This window comes from Sceloporus occidentalis, unplaced genomic scaffold (genome assembly GCF_023333645.1).
Source record: "Sceloporus occidentalis isolate IW3139 unplaced genomic scaffold, rSceOcc1.0.p SCAF_11, whole genome shotgun sequence".
NCBI classification, from domain to species: domain Eukaryota; kingdom Metazoa; phylum Chordata; class Lepidosauria; order Squamata; family Phrynosomatidae; genus Sceloporus; species Sceloporus occidentalis.
Genome location: NW_028316991.1, coordinates 22,949,758 through 22,966,765, shown reverse-complemented (window position 1 = coordinate 22,966,765; position 17,008 = coordinate 22,949,758). Strand labels below are relative to the sequence as shown.

The window sequence follows — 17,008 nt, the reverse complement described above, 5'->3', positions numbered from 1 at the left end:
AGCTACTGGGGTCTTACAAGACCCCCCGTAAGCTTGCATAGGAAGCCTTCTCATTGATTTCAACAGAAGCGCTTTAATGCCAGCTGCTTAGTAGCAAAACTGGCACAAAAATCGGATTAAACTAGGTACAGGGCATCTGCAGATCTAGAGCTGCAGCTTCTCCTAAAGGTGAGTGTGGTTCTAAATATATCGTTTGTCGATACACACTAACATAGCGGGTAGCCCAAGGCAACAAATGTTAGAGACACCTACACCCTACATTTATGCATAGATCTCCGACTGTTCATATATCAAATATACCCCGTGTTTATTTATAGATGGCATTTCTATCTTTGCTAGTTTTCCTTACGCACGCGTTGTCATGGTTACCATGGTGTTTTGTTTTGAGATAAATGCTAGGTGCCTTTTTTATATATATGTATATTTTATTATCATTTTATAAATCGTGCAAAACATTTAGCAGACTAATGATCTGTCAGAGATTCCTGTAGTATGTACTAAGCTCGAAAACACATAGGTAGAAAGCATTCAGTGTTCTTTTTTCTTATAAATGATTCTCATTTTCATTAATTACTGCAATTTTTACAACTGTAGCTGAAATAATTAAAGTGATATACTGAATAATGAAGACAGAATTTCAATTTTAGAACTACTAAAGAAGGACCTTAAAATGGGCAGCTTAAGACCTCGTATGTCCTCACCAACAAATAACATTTAAGTACTTTTGAAGTGCTCAAATTTGCATTATTTATCTGTAAGAAAAAATAATCAAAATCACTTTCCTTGCTAAAACAATGCAGTCCCAGAGCTGCAGCGCGCCAAACCCTGCCGCAGTCCACTTTTGGCACCAGTATTGGCTGTCAATCACCATCGGGATAGCGCTCCAATTGACTTCAAAGAGAGCACTTTCTGCACACGTGTGCTCATTTAGAGCCCCCAGATATTGTATGCATTTGTCTTTGGAAGCTGTAATTAATAATTATGTGTTTCTGTTTTTGTTTGTTTAGGTAATGAGCTCAAAATATAATGTCTGAAGTTCAAGGAACAGTTGAGTTCTCAGTGGAGCTTCATAAATTCCATAACGTGGACCTATTCCAAAGAGGGTGAGTGTGCGGTAGAACAGGGTCTCATATATAATTAAATAGGAGCCATTGGCACCAGCTAATTGCATAATTACATTCATTTATTAAGTCTACCTATATTAGACTGGGATATAAAAATTAGCCCTGGTGCTTCCACCAAAGGGATGCAGTCACTTATCAAACAAAGGTTAATAATTATACATTGAAGCTGTCGCCCATGATTCCAAGGCTTTTTAATCTTATGATCTCTGGGTAAATGGGTAGATTCTCAAGCTCACACAGTCTGAAGCTGCCTCTTTGTATTAAAATGAACGCCTCTCTTACTGCTATGGAGGCTGAAATCCCTGCTTGAATACAGGTGACGCAATTCAAATTATCTTCATACACAATGCAGATAATATTGTGTATGATTGTGTTGATCGGACTGACAATGATAGGCAATCAAAGTAGCTTGTGTCTGACCCACATAATGGTCAATCATTTTTTGGCTAGAAGATAGACTGCACCCAAGCGGACAAATCACTCATTTGGCTCTTCTGAGTGTGAAAGAGTAGAGAGAGACTTTAGTCGAAGCTCAAACCTATCATGGGGCCAACTGAAAAAGAAATGCCACATAAGCTTTCAGGACCATAGACCTTTTTCTATGTTGGCCCAATAAGACATATCAACTTTAGCTAAAGACTCTATCTTCTCTCGGGTTAATATAGCTATGTTCCTTTTTCCTACAGTAGAGGTTACCTCAGTCAGTCTGGAATTAAACATAGTTTGGCTTCCTGATGTCTGGGCACAACAGGCACCCCTGTTAGTGGAAAATGATCCTCCTCATTTCTGAATCTGTCTTGAAGCTCCAGGCTTGAGCACTTATTCTGCGGATGGCTTTTATTTATCCTGCCCCTGGCTTATCGGCAGCTTCTGGTCCTATACTCACACCAAAGCTTATTGAATCCGCTTTGATGGGCTTGTAGAACCTCCTCCACCCTACCAACTCTCCACTTCGGGCCTTAAGGATCCTCAGTTGTCCTCCATAGTGGCTCGGAGCGCCAACATCTTCTTGAAGCCACCCAACAGAGACTCGTTCCTCTCATCTCAACTATTTGACCCATTTAATCTACCTATTTAACTAGCAGAGACATCTTCCCTCATTGCCAAAAAGTTGAAAAACCCCAAGCTGTATGTAATTTCCAGACAACGGGAAGTTACGTTAGAAAGTAAAATGGCAAATGTTAATTAATGCAAGCATCGTCAGGCTGTTAATCCAGGGAGGAATAAAGCCATAATGGATTAACAAATGTATGCTAGATTAAAAATGTATTTATTGTGGAGATTTATAAAGGGATAAAATATTTGACCTCAATTACAATGTTACTGTGCGGCTTTCCCGTCCACGAAATATAATCAGAATATTTTCAGCGTGTTTTACGTGATAAATTATATATACTGTATATATTATATAATATTATATATATATATATATACATTTATATAAATTAAGACGGGTTGCTCTTGCACCTCTGTGTCGCTTTGTATTGCGGATAAGTTTGCTGCCATGGCGACAGGCTTTATGTATGCGCGTTTGAATGTATATATATCATGAGCGGTAGGTTAAATGAAGCAGCACGGACTCACCATGTTAACTGTCTGCGTGCGAGGCCCGCCATTCTGGAACCAGTAAAATTAGATATATTTAGAATAAACTTTATATTTTAAGATATTTTTAAAAATTATAGACAGGAATCAGTAAAATTATTTTTAATAATTCATTTCTTAGGCATAGCTGCCAACAGTCCCGAATTTTCTGAGTATTCAAAGACGACCAGGTTTAAGTCAGCAGAAGATTGTAGGACTGCTGGAAGCTGCCTGAATCACGTACTCTGCGTGAAGAAAGGAGATTAGGCTCGGTTCGCTAGAGCAAGAGATTGCCAGAGAGTTCTTTTTTCAACTCCAAGTCAATGTACATTATGAAGGGTCAGCCCAAGTGAGCTTCTACTACACCAGCATAGACTGCCATTGATTTTATACTTCCGTGGGCCGGTTAGGGGAGGTAAGAGGCCCTTGAGCCTCACTGCTTCCAAAAGTGAGACAACAGGACAGTACCCCAAAATCGTGACTGCCCCCCTGTAAATCAGGACAGTTGGGAGGTACGGTATGCCTGCAGTACAATTTAAACACATAACGGAGGTACAATATCTGGGGGGAAAAATATAATTTAATTTAGTTAAGAGCTGTGGCTGCAAAACCACCCCTTTAATATATAGAGAGACATTAGCAGACGAATATATTATCGATTGCAGAGAGAACGCTTCAGTTTAATCACTGTTACTGCAAAGATTGATAAACACGCATATAAACGTAGCATATCAATAAAATTCTGCTTTTTTAGATAACAATTCCTTTAATCAGTTTATAAAGGTAAATAATTTGATGAATAAAATTTTATTGTTATTTTGCTGAGCTATTAAAGCATACCAGGCCCCCCAACTGTCCCGCCTATCCCTACCACTGTCCTGCGGGCGGGCCGGTGGAGCACAGAAACTGGGCGATTTGATGCGGCCCCACCCCCACCTCCTATTGGCCCACCTCCAATTTTGTGTGCCGTGCCGCTTATGCTTCAGTGCGGCTCTTTGTCCCGCCCCCTTGGAGACGCGACAATAGAGTCAATAGAGTTCCTCGCGGGCGTGTATTTGGGCCCTGGTGTGTATTTGATCATCTGTTTCCTGGCACTTTCCTTTCTGTAGAAATAAATAGATCTATTTATTTTTTACTTATTCAGAGATAAAACGCCCTCCTGAATTTGTAGTGACTTCAGAGGACAAAACGATCTAGGCCCTGAAATCAGTGAGAGGGAAAGTAAAGGTTAAATTTAATCAGTGGCAGTAAATTGTGGCTTCACGCGTCCCGTGTATGATGACTTTTTTTGGAGTACTGATTACTCCCACTCCCATCACATCACTTCAATATGTGTTAGAAAATCAGGAAAAGATGGGCATAGATGGTGGGCTGATTCGGTGGTGCAACGGGCCACTTGACTAGACTTGCCCCCCAGGCCATAGGCTGGCAGCCCTCCCCTGGTTGCGCAAGAGCGATTTAAAAAAAAAGTGCCCCTCTTTCACATTTTGAAATGTTGGGAGGTATGCATGGGCATTTTCTTGTTAAAACTATTTTTAAAAAATGTAGCAAAAAAGGTTTTTTTTAATATAAAACAGCAAATATATTCTATTCGTGTGTGTTGTGTTAAAATGATATGCTTTGAAAACATTTTTTATTTCATGTTTGTCATTATATTAAATATCTTAAATTAGGAAAAAAAACAACATTATTTTTTCTATTCTACCCCCACAGGTATTATCATGTAAGAGCCACTCTGAAAATATCATCCAAGACACCTCACAGACTGACGGCAACACTCGTCGGGCAAACAGGTAAAAAATTTAGTATTGATTATTAATTGGTCTTAATGGGGAAATTATCTCTTTTTTCCCAAATTAGGTCAGACCCCAGGTCTCAACCCCAAATGCAATATATTAATCATGTGCCGATTCAGTATGAATATTAAAATGTTATTTTATTTTTATATTCTAGTTGTGCTGGATGTGGGAGCTGTAATCTTGCTGCCACATGACATCTAATCCTAAAATACGTGTGATTGTAGCTTTATAGATAAACCGCACGGCTGCCACCAATCTCTAGCGCTAGAGGGTCCTGCTCGCTCGGGTAAAACAATGTCCAGGAAGTGGCTTACAACTTCCTGCTTGGAGCGAAAAAAAACAGTGTTCACTGTGAGGTCATGCGAAGTCAAAAAAAATAATTGCACAAAACCCCCAAATAAATAGGAAACATAAAACATATGACCAGAGATTTAGCTTTGTCTGTAAATATTGTGTATGAGAGGCTACAAGCTGTATAAAAATAGCTCAAATCTGTGAAACATTGTATTTGAATATTTGGGAAGCTGAAAGAATGAAACTACACTTAGAACAGGCATTCAGGATGAGTACATTGTTACCAGTGGGCTACCTCAGGGGTCTGTACTTGGACCCGTTCTCTTATTAGGGATATTGCAGAAGGTCTTTTATGATAAGGTATGTTTATGCAACAGGGTTGATGTTCCTGGAGGGATAAACCAAATGGCAAATGATTTAGATGAACTAGAAAAATAGAAATACATGACGCAGTAGAGAGGCAGCAGCTCACTGCAATGGAGATAGATATCCATGTAATAAGAGGGAAGGAGAGCAGGAGGGAAAGAGGAAGAGAGAGAGAGGAAGGGAGAAAGAGAGGGAGAGCGGGAGAGAGGAAGGGAGAAAGAAAGGGAGAGAGGGAGGAAGAGAGAAAAGGGTAATAGAGAATGTGTGGTAGTGTACTGCTTTGGGATGCAGGTCCTGCCAAATAAGAGGAAGGGAGAGAGAGAGAGAGGAAGGGAGAGGGAGAGAGGAAGGGAGGTAGAGAAAGAGGGAGAGGGAGGACAAAAAAGAGAAAGGGGTAATAGAGAATGTGTGGTAGTGGACTACTTTGGGATGCGGGTCCCGCCAAAAAACTTGGGCGCGGGCGGTGTTTCGGGTGTTGCGGGCGGGAGCGGGCGGTCAGGCACTGTACCTGCTGGTCCCAGTAATCCCGCGCACTCCCGCAAGGCTGCCTTCGCGTTGCTCCCTCACAGCGTTTCTTCTCTTGTTCCTCCCAGGAACCCAGCGGAGTCACGTGATGTGACAAAAATTCCCGTGAGTCCGCGGGGTTCCTGGGCGGAACAAGAGAAGAGACGCTGTGTGCGAGCATACACTATAATACACTAAAGATCTTTATATGAAGAATTGAAACTTGCTACACAAATAGGCGTTCGACTGATGGAATGGCGGTCCTGGTCTAAAGTAATAACTCACCCTTTCTAGGTGAACGAAATGCTTATGGTGTTTTGGGAGTAGAGCCAGAAACCGATGGATAATTATGAATGTGCGACCGTGAAATTCAATCGATTTATGCTTGATTTCACCAACTGCTCTCCTGTTCCCAGACGGGCTTTCTCTGAATTTAAATGAAGTGCCTGTTTAGAGGCTTTGGGCGGAATGCTTTTTCATAAATCCGATATAAATGCATTTGTTGACTGTTTTTCTGTCAAACTGTTCCGAGCTGCAATATTAAGGAGGCCCTAAATGACTACGTGTTAGCCAATCCAGTTGTATCTTATTGAATTGATTGCCATATATTTTGGGTCTGGACTGTCCTGATGGGTGGGACCAGTCTGATATGCTAATGAGGGGGTAAAAAAAAAAAAATCGGTGATGCCATCTGTGGAAGGCCATTTCAGCTCTGACCGGTCTTTCGGTTTTATTTCATATTTCTCCAATAAACCCCCTTTATCTGCAGACCTGGAGGCCGCCATTGTTGTCAGTCATGTGATATTTTGGGTGACTTTCCCGGCTCAAACACCACACTGAGCTGATGCTTTATGGCAATGCTAATGAAGTCTGTTCCTCCACAGAATCTCATTCATCACAGTTTATGAGTGATTAAGACTGAGCCATTCTATTGTTTCCCACAGGCAGTATGGTAAGGAGTCAAGGTTTTTGTCTAGTAGATTGGGCTCAGATAGCAGATAACATGCAGCAACATTGTCCTTCAAGCTGCAAATGATCTTGGGTGACTTAATGACTTAATGAGTATCTGTGGTAGATGGCTAAGGGTAGCCATCTAGAGACACCCGATAAGGTTGAGTATGTAATGTATAACTTGTGCATGGTAAGTAATAGCAAAAGGGTTAAACTATTGATTACATTGATAATAGAAAAGAATTGTGAACAATACATTCTGGGTTCGTGGGGTGGAATATCCGGCAGTGCAGGGTGGGCCTGCTCTCCATCCCACTTTCAATAAAGAGTCCAGGCCGGGTTTTCTATTATACCCTCAGGGGTTGCAGGTAATGAGACTCACCTGATGCCTGTTTACCTGGGGCTTTATAGCTGATGAGGTCACTGGGCTCTGGGCCAATTACAGACCGGAGCAGCCTGGGGAGAGGCTGATAGCGACCGGCACGAAATTCTTTGGGATTGTCTGTTTTCACCATTCTCAATTGAATCTTTGTAGTCGGAATTACGTCTGAGGCTAACAATTGCACTTAATACCTAAAGCTATAAAAATGTGAGCATGCTGCTTATTTGTGTGATGCAGGGAGAATAGCTTAATGGAAAACATCAGCGGATGTAAAAGGCATCATGTGACCTTCCCTTGTTTCTGAAAAGGTGGTAGATGAGTGGCACAGCCTCCTAGCAGAAGTGGTAGATGAAATTTAAATTTATATTAAACTTTAAATTTATATTTATGGGGGTCGTTTTTGCTGTGTTTAGTTCATGTGACATCTTGTGATGTCACAACGCACCATATTTCAGGAAAAATCGCGCGTGTTGTAAAGTTAGATCGCGGAAACAAAGTTTTGTGTTGTATTCACAGCAGTGCCTTCTTTTTTTCTATACAGCGCTTCTTATTACTTTGTAGAGTTTCACAAAAGACAAATGTTTGGCAAAAAAAAAACCAAGAAAATGGTTTGTCTCGTATAAACAAACGTGTCATGACGTCCCCTGGGGACGGAAATACAACAGAAACACAAGGAAGCTAATCTTTCTAAATGAAAAAAAGTAATTTACAAAACACAAGGATGTTAGAATCAACGCGATTTATCTTTGAAGCCAAACAAATATTACTCAAGAACGACAAAGAATATAATAACGGCAGAAAGTGACTGATCGGCTAATTTAAAAGGAGAATTCTATGTTGTATTAAGTGAGACGGTTCCAAAACGCGAGGGTTAGACACATCGTTTGTTAAGTGGAGACATGCGGGGAGATATTAAAGAGACAAGAAGTCGGATTATATGACTGATTATAATTAAGATATATTTTTTATGCAAATTTTAGGCAAATTTATATTTTGACATAGAATTTATGGCAGACAAGATTCATTTGATTCATTTTTCTGCTATAAAAACTCAAACCTTAATCAGTTGTTGGTCTCGTCTTAGATTCAGGAGCCGTATGTCTATCCCATGCATGTTTAATACCCTCACTGTACTACCCTCTACCACCTCTGCTGGGAGTCTGTTCCATTTATCTACCACCTTGTCAGTAAAGTTAAACTTCCTTACATTCCATCTAAGCCTCCGACCCTCTAGTTTTAGATGATGACCTCTTGTTCTAACATTTCTCCTCCTTTGAAATAATCTCCCCTCCTGTACTTTGTTAAATGTTTCTAATCCCTCCCCTCTCTTAGCCCCCTGGAAGCCATAAATATTGTGACACGTTAAACTTCTTTGGTTATTTTTATTCTGCAAACCATTCATCATTTTAGTTGTCCTCCTTTGAATTATCTCCAGAATATCTATCCTTCTGGAGATGGGGTCTCCAGAACTGTCCCTAATACTCTAGGTAAGGTCTGACAGAACCTCCTCCCTCTTCGTGCTATTCATGCCACCAGCCATACACCCCAGCACCCTGCCTGCTTCCGACACTAATGAATGGGGAGAGGCCGCTCCGTTGCCACAGTTTGCAAAAGAAAGATTTGTGAACTTCTTGGTCCAGATGAGTTATTGAGAGTTTTGGCTGTACATTCTGTACCGGGCATTCATCACATACATGCTCTGTCAGACAGACACTAAAAGTGTCTAAAAAAATAAGTTATTGCTGCTACCTTGCCGGATTCGGGAACATCTTTGTAGAGCTAAATCAATATAAAGCACCAGGTGCTTTAGGATATCCAATTCTGAGACCAATTATGTGGGATCTCGTGTACAAGTAACGCATAACAATACAAACAGGCCAGTAACAGGAATATATTTATGGTAGGTGCTGGGTTACAATTTATGTAATATACCCCCCAGTGCTGTATCCAGTAATAACCCCCCAGCACTGTATCCAGTAATATAACCCCCCAGCGCTGTATCCAGTAATATAACCCCCCAGCGCTGTATCCAGTAATATAACCCCCCAGCGCTGTATACAGTAATATAACCCCCCCAGCGCTGTATACAGTAATATAACCCCCAACACTATATACAGTAATATAACCCTCCTGCTCTGTATACAGTAATATAACCCCCCAGCGCTGTATCCAGTAATATAACCCCCCAGCGCTGTATCCAGTAATATAACCCCCCAGCGCTGTATCCAGTAATATAACCTCTCAGTGCTGTATACAGTAATATAACCCCCAACACTATATACAGTAATATAACCCTCCTGCTCTGTATACAGTAATATAACCCTCAGTGCTGTATACAGTAATAACCCTCTTGCTCTGTATATAGTAATACCCCCCTCCAGTGCCGTATCCAGTAATAACTCCTAGTGCTGCAGACCTGGAGCCGCCGTTGCTTTCAGTCATGTGATATTTTGGGTGACTTTCCCGGCTCAAACACCACACTGAGCTGATGCTTTATGGCGATGCTAATGAAGTCCGTTCCTCCATAAACTTTCATCAGTCTGAGTGTCCGACTGGGTCATTTATTCAGCTGCCTGAAAACATTTATATTATCCAAAAACTAGAACAGATTCATAAAAGAAGACAGTATTTTAGAAAACATAATTTTAATCGGATACTAGTGATACAGACATTTGACAGGAGTTGCACTTTAACCAGTTATACGCCATGGTATGGGGGTGTGCAGTACATTAGATTTGCACCAATTGATTTCAGCTACTTTGACTTTGAATCTTTAATTCCAGTGATTTCCCATTCATACCCACGCAAGCACTTGGTGGATTAAACATAATTAGCGATTTAATATATTTTATATAACTGGTGATAGAATCAGACCTTTTTTTAAGATGATATCATGGAGAAATAGACTGTTTTGAATGGTTGGATTTGGTTATAACCGGATATGTAAAATGCTAAAGAGAAAGTGTCCATGTTTCTGCTATTGACACGTTCCGGGTGTCTTCTCCTCACTGACTCCACAAATTTAGGACAAGCCCTGTGGACTCGATGCCGGTCAGGGTATAAAGTATAAACCTCTAATAGAACTGCTGAGGTATGCGGAATTCCAGGGATTAAGCTTTAACCTTGAATACCCAACTGAACGATACGTGTATTTATCACGTATAATTATGATCATTATTACTATCACAGTGGATTCAGTTTAAATACGGGTATAGAATGACATTGTTTGTTTTTGGATGAGAACCTTTCATTTCTCATCCTTCCCAAATAATGAACGAATCATCATTTTTCAAGCAAATCGCATTAAAAGTCAGGCTCAGCCACTATTCACGTTGAACCTAATTTAATGATCTTTCACTGGCATTCTTCAGCATTCTATCCATTATTATCGAGGTTAGTGTTCTGCAGCTAAACATGGCCTTCTTTCTCTGGTTTTCAAGTGATGTTCCTAGGCCTCTTGAGTATTTGTTGAAATTATATATATACTTATAGATATATAACCACCACAACCCAATACACATATTTACATTTAGATGGGTATTGGTTTAGAGAAACAAATTTCAGTTTGACTTTTGACATTGATGGAAGACATCATGGACTTTTGGCAGACCCCAGGCTCAGGGAACGCGTCTATCATGGCTGGCTGGCTGAGGCTGGTTATGAAGAATGCATTCAATATATAAAACTTGGAGTTCCATGCAACAATATAAATTGGAGTTAGGAGGTTTCTTATTTTTTTTCCATATTATTAAGTTAGCAGAACACACTCTAGAAGAGAGCAGCGCATTTTTATCCAACTGTACACGCTTTCCCTTTGTGATGTGGTTACCTCCTCATGATTGGGTCCTGTAACTGTGGCAATGGAAATAGTTTAGGAAAATATAATCATTTTTGGGCCAAATACTGTAAAAGAGTGGAGGGGTTAGGACTTAAATAAGGGAAAACTGGTGTAAAAGCAAATGGGGACCTATATAAAATTAATCATTTAGTGCATTGTGGAGTTTCCTGAGCATAATTTTCTTGGTACACTTGCTGACCTTTTCTGCTTATTTGTGAGTAGATACCCCAATATGAAGCAGAATGGGGTCTTAAAAAAGGTCTAAACATTAGGTAAATACAACCCTGAACAAGAACACGTAACCTACTACACTGTGTCATAATTTATTCAACAAAAATAAAGCCAAAATGGAGAAGCCATGTGTGGAAAAACTAAAAACCCCCTTACTGCTTCTTTTGGAATTAATTCGTCTGAAGTTGTATTTACCTACTTTTTAGACCTGCTAAGAAACAGATGATTGTTATTATGTCCTGATATGTAAAACCATAGAATTCAAAGAGAGTGTACTTTCTTTTTCACACAACTGTGTGTGTATATATATATAATTACAATTAATAACAATTATGTATGATTAATCACAATTCTGTTATTTGTTTCTATAGATGACAGCGAGCTATACCCAGCATGCGTGTACGACAATGTCGTTTACAGCCGAGTTTTTCAGATCCTTTACAGAAACGAGGACCTTGTAATCAATGATGTCATGACATTTAAAGCCCACCTGCTCTTGGATGGAGAAAGGGTTTGTATTTATATAATAATGTATTATTCCTTATCAATATATTATACCATAAGCTATAAACAGCGGGGGAAGAGCTGTGAATCCTTAAAAAGCAGAGCGGCGTTGGCTGACGTCTCATCCCAGCGCTTAGCAGTCAGAACAGCAGTGTGAAGGGGAGGCTACCGGCGCTCTCTTGGGTTAAAGTGACAAATACCCCTTTGCTCTGGGTATATGGAGGTTGATTTATAAATATGTTAACGGTGCAAAAACACAACAAAAAATACGCACACAATTCTGTAAAGGTGCACCTATGCCACATGCCGACCAGAAATTTTGGGTTTTTATGCCTCCAAAATATGACAATTCCAACTGCGCTACGGAATGTAATGGAGCTATACAAAACAATATATAATAATAATATCCCCAACCGCAATATGGCACCAGGAACAGGAGTACGTATGTGCCGCAAGCGCGATTTTAGGTACATTTTAGGCCACCCCCTACAGATCCACTTTTCTGGATGAGATCCCCGAAAATCAAATAATAAAAAATAAAACAGAATGTTGCTGAATTACTCATGATTTTTCAATTAAGGGGAACTTTTTGTTATAAAATTGTTAAAAATGTTTTATTTGTTGTTTTTTTTTCAGGTCGAAGACTCACTGAGTGAAGCAGATTTCCAGTTGAAGTTAGATTTGCATTTTACCGACAACGAGGCACAGTAAGTGAAAGGACTTTATACAGTACAGTATGGCATATGAGAGGGGGTCCAAGCGGTCCTCACACATACATCGAGGGATAAGAAAATTAGTCTGCCAGAGGTGTTCAGAATGGATCGGAGAGGGTGAATTTAGGATACCAATTAGTAGGAAGTTTCAATAATCCAGGTGGGATATCGGGAAATCTATTAATATTTTATTAGTCTTTTGTTTGAGGAAAGGACTTGATATTCCGCAGGTACAGGTGGAAAGATTTGGTGACCACTTGGATGTAAGGGGTGAAGGAAGACCTATTGTATTTTTATTTCTTACAGACTCAAAGACATTTCAGGAGTACCGTTGATAAGCAGCCGTACCCTCGGCCTCCATTTTCACCCGAGAAGAGGACTACACCATCACGTCCCTGTCATGTTTGACTATTTCCACCTGTCCGTGATTTCCGTTACAGTCCATGGCTCTCTAGTAGCCTTACACCAGCCGCTGATAAGGTAACACACACACGTCTGGCCCGATAATGTTAATCAATCATAGTTATTAATGCGTTGGCCATAAGGTTAGGTGCGAAATACAAATTATTGGTCAAACAGCAGGAATATTTTCTTGGTTTCCATGGTGACTGGCTTGCCACTAGATTGCGTTTTATACCTCTCAGAATCTTCCCTGTGAAGCCTTTGGAAACGTATTTACAAAGACCTTGACCTCAAAGTAAGAAGAAAACACAAGCAATGAATTGCTTGCATGACCAGCACTTAAAGGATTTAACAATTAATACTCCCTTTTGGAGTAATCTGCAATGGGATAATAAATGTGATTTCCCATTTTTATCGTAGCTTTGCTCGGCCAGTCAAGGGTTCGTGGTTGGGGAAGAGTAGCCAAGAATTGGTGACGGACCAGGCAAACATTTCACTGGAGAATCTTGTGTTTGGTGCTGCGTATTGTAAACCAGCTTCTTCCGAGGTAAGCAAGACCTTCCAGATTTTGGCCGACCCAACATGAAAATGTCCCCAATTACAGACATTTTGAAACAGATATCAGATTATAAATGTTTTCAGGTGGTTTGGATCAGTAGGGAGTTCTTATTTCGGGTTACCAAGAGGTCCACATCTACCCAGCCTCTTTCACAGCATTGTAAATGGAAGCCTTCGGATGTATAATCACAAAACAGACGAGTGAACAGGATAGGCGTAATAGGCAGTTATATTCACTTCAAGACAGCAAAATGTCCATTCACAAGAAATTTAATTGGAATCTGTCGATTTCGACGTTGCAAGTCTTCTTTTGAGTCCACTTGTCGATGTCCCTATGCAGTTGATTAATGAGACTCTCGGGTTGAGCTGAGTCGAAGGTTGAGTCATACGAATTCGGCTGCCCGTTTATGACCGGACCTCGTAACGATGTCGCTAATAGGGAGAAATCTCTTCAGCCATTTTCAAAATACTTTAAAAAATGATTCCAGCGTCAGAGCTGCAGCAGCCGCAATCTGGCACGTGAGCCCTGTTGTTGCGACAAACATCTACAGCTTCTCCGAATCGCTGCGTTAAACCTATTTCCCCATCCTTGATCCACTTCTAAAACAAGTTTCAAATATCTAAAATACTATTTTATTATTATTATCATTTTTTTTATTTTTTTTTTACAAAAAGTAGCCAGGAAGGAGCAGGATGAAACAGGGAGTGTAGAAAACATCATCTGTACAATTACAGTGCAAGTGCAAATCTGTCATTAAAAATCTTGAACCAATGGACCAGTTGAAAGGGGAATTGAGCGCTTTGTCCCCCAAAAAATGCGCTATTAGCTCAGCCTGGGGAGAGGCGCTTTGTGGCGAAATGTGTTCAAACAGAACGCTATTTAAATGAGGGGCTAGTGAAAAAATAAATAATTTCCTTGTGATCTATCCACAAAGGTTTGGGTTGTATTGAGTTGACCGTAAAGTTGACTAATAACATTATTAACGTTAAATACTTATTATTTCGCTCCAGGGGAAAAAAAACCTAGGTTATTTTCAGTAACACGTAAATAATGTATGGGGTTCAAGTACAGTTCCAAGCTTAAAAGCCCCGTCCTCTTTAAGTTTCTGTTTCGATTATTGTATGGTCCCTGCAAATTGTCCAAAACCCATAAATTCTTACTGGAGCTCACCCCATAGACCAATATATAACAATTATTTGTTTTGTTTTGTTTTACACTACAGAACCAGAACAATTTTCATGTTTCTGTTATGTCTTTCTTCAACCATTATTTCCCTTTTTTTTAATGAATAAAATAAAGAAAACACATATAAAAATTATACACCAGGTAAAAAAAATGGGGGGAAAATACCCAAAATATATTTCACTTGTCTTTACAATTTTTTAACCCCTACCACACTAACTACAAAATATAAACTTAAGTATATACAAAAAAAACCAAAACAACCTAATACTAATTACATTTTATATATGTGTGTGTGTATATATATATATATATATATATATATATATATATATATATATAATTTAATTTGTCTTTTTGTGGGGTTTTTTTTAACCTTAAAGGTTTTTTTTTGTATATACTTTTAAGTTTATATTTTGTAAAATATAACATTATATATATATATAAACCTGCTTCTTGGAACCCAGGAATGCTATTTCTTGCTCTGTCTCTCTCCAGCTCATGATCGCAATGAGAAGGAGAAAAGCAGAGAAAAGAGACAGAGACAAAGGCATTCTCATTGTCATCTGACCGTATCCATGCATGTGATTGGCTGTAGAAGCGATCACACGCACATAAGGCCAGGGAATTTGCTGTAGAATGACCGCTCCGGTCTCTGGCGGGTACTAGTACAGTAAGTACATCACGTGCCAGGAGTTGGTTGGCCAAACCCTACAGCCTCTCAATGTTGGGAAACGCAGCGCGGCTTGGGCATATAACCGATAAATGGTTTCACATAAATCGCTTGATCCAAATAGTATTGGTTTTTTTTTTTGTCCGCAGGGGAGCTGCTACGTCCCACCGGAAAATTGCATCCAACACGCTTACAAATGGCATAAGGATCTATGCCAACTCCTGCTATCTGCGTATAACGGGCTTTGCTCGTATTACATCAGCATTTTAAAGGAAATACCAGAATTATCACAAACTGATATAGGTAGGAGTTTATTTACAAGAAGCTGCCCCTGGGGCAATCAGTTTTTTACTTTACTGACAGAGTGGTAGATAAGACGAACAGTCTCCCAGCTGAAGTGGTAGAGGGTAATACAGTGAGGGCATTAAACATGTATGGGATAGACATTTGGCTCCTGCATCTAAGACGAGACCGACGACTGATTAAGGTTTGAGTCTTTACAGCAGGACTAATGGGCGACTAGACGGGGGCCGGATGGGGCCGATCTGCCGGCAATTTTTGTTACTGCACCTAGAGCTTCTGGTTCAAGTTCGGAAGAAAGTGCACCTGTTTTAACAATATTATAACATCCCGGTTTACTAAGCAAACAGAGAGTTCTGCCATTACCATACCTGGGAACATTGAGGCTCCGGCTACCCTGAGCGTAAACCTTGCAGGACGCAGCCAGGACTCCCCGCCGACGTCGCGGGACACATCCCCATTTAAGGGGAAAATGGGCGGGGAGTGGGGCGTGTCAGCTTTGTGAATAGGGGTAACACATGGTATTTTTATGTATTTGGGTGACCACATTTTAGACACATATCACATGTTGCTGAACAACACATGCAAAGTGCTGCCCCCTGCAGTATGTAACATGTATAAACCCAAACAATGGAATCGATCGGTTATACGTCCTACATACTGCAGGGGGCAGCACTTACATTGCGTCCTAGTGACGGCAGAAAAGAACCATTGAGCCAATCGCCCTGCCCCAACATTTCAGGTGCAACACCACAGACCTCCGCTGTTTTCTTTTCACTTATGTAGGTGGTCAGGGCAGATCTGAGGATCTCCCCAACCAGCCCATGCTTTCCACTGCCCCGCAAAATTGGGAAAGTGGGGCAGCTACCTCGGGACGGAAGGAAAGTGCCTGATAATCGGACTGTCCCACAAAAGGTGGGACTGTTGGGAGGTGTATTATCCTTTCATTTTAAAGCCCCTTTCTGTATTTATACGGTTGTTTAAGCGTTTCTTTGGAAAGCGCGCTGAATTGGCACCTGTATCTTATAAATGAATGATAGTCTGCTTTTGTTTTTCAGAAGAGCTTGTGACTGAAGCCACGGTATCGCAACTATGTAACCAGCTGCAGGTAATGCGATAGCAATTTAACCCCGTAACACCCAGAGAGACAAGAGAACAATACCACTGGTTTGCTTTTCATGTTCCTAATTTAAGAGTTTGGGGTTTTTTTCTCCCCAACAATTTTTTATTTAATTTAATTTCTTTACAATAAGCAACCAAACATTGCCATCTTTTATCTGTTGAAACACCCCCCCAAAAATGCGAAATATCTACAAAAATGAGAAATGTGTCACACTTCTGCTTAAAGGACCAGAATTTAGGAAATGTAAATACATTTATTTAATTACAAATATCTTTAAAATTACCTTAAATCATGCTAAGATTTTTTATGTATTAATTAGATTAGTATAGTTTAATACAATATTTCCCACACAAAATGTGTAAGAAATGGTAAGTTCCATCAAAATGCTAAGGTAAAGAGGCAGACAAAGTAACATTATATCATAATGTAATGGGACGGTCTAGTCCCAGATCTTTTTGATGGGTTTCAAGTTGACTTGA

General features: G+C 40.1%; 1 protein-coding gene across 1 annotated transcript in view; it reads left to right on the top strand.

Annotated features, from left to right (window-relative positions):
* The first annotated feature begins 1,026 nt into the window (after positions 1–1,026).
* LOC149305702 (protein FAM135B-like) overlaps positions 1,027–17,008 on the top strand; it is a 34,283-nt gene continuing 18,301 nt past the window's right edge. The window contains exons 1-8 of the mRNA XM_089477297.1: positions 1,027–1,103; positions 4,422–4,501; positions 11,445–11,584; positions 12,214–12,284; positions 12,597–12,770; positions 13,113–13,239; positions 15,256–15,409; positions 16,465–16,514. Of these exons, the coding sequence (XP_089333423.1) occupies positions 1,027–1,103; positions 4,422–4,501; positions 11,445–11,584; positions 12,214–12,284; positions 12,597–12,770; positions 13,113–13,239; positions 15,256–15,409; positions 16,465–16,514 (873 nt within the window). The remainder of the gene's footprint in view (positions 1,104–4,421; positions 4,502–11,444; positions 11,585–12,213; positions 12,285–12,596; positions 12,771–13,112; positions 13,240–15,255; positions 15,410–16,464; positions 16,515–17,008) is intronic.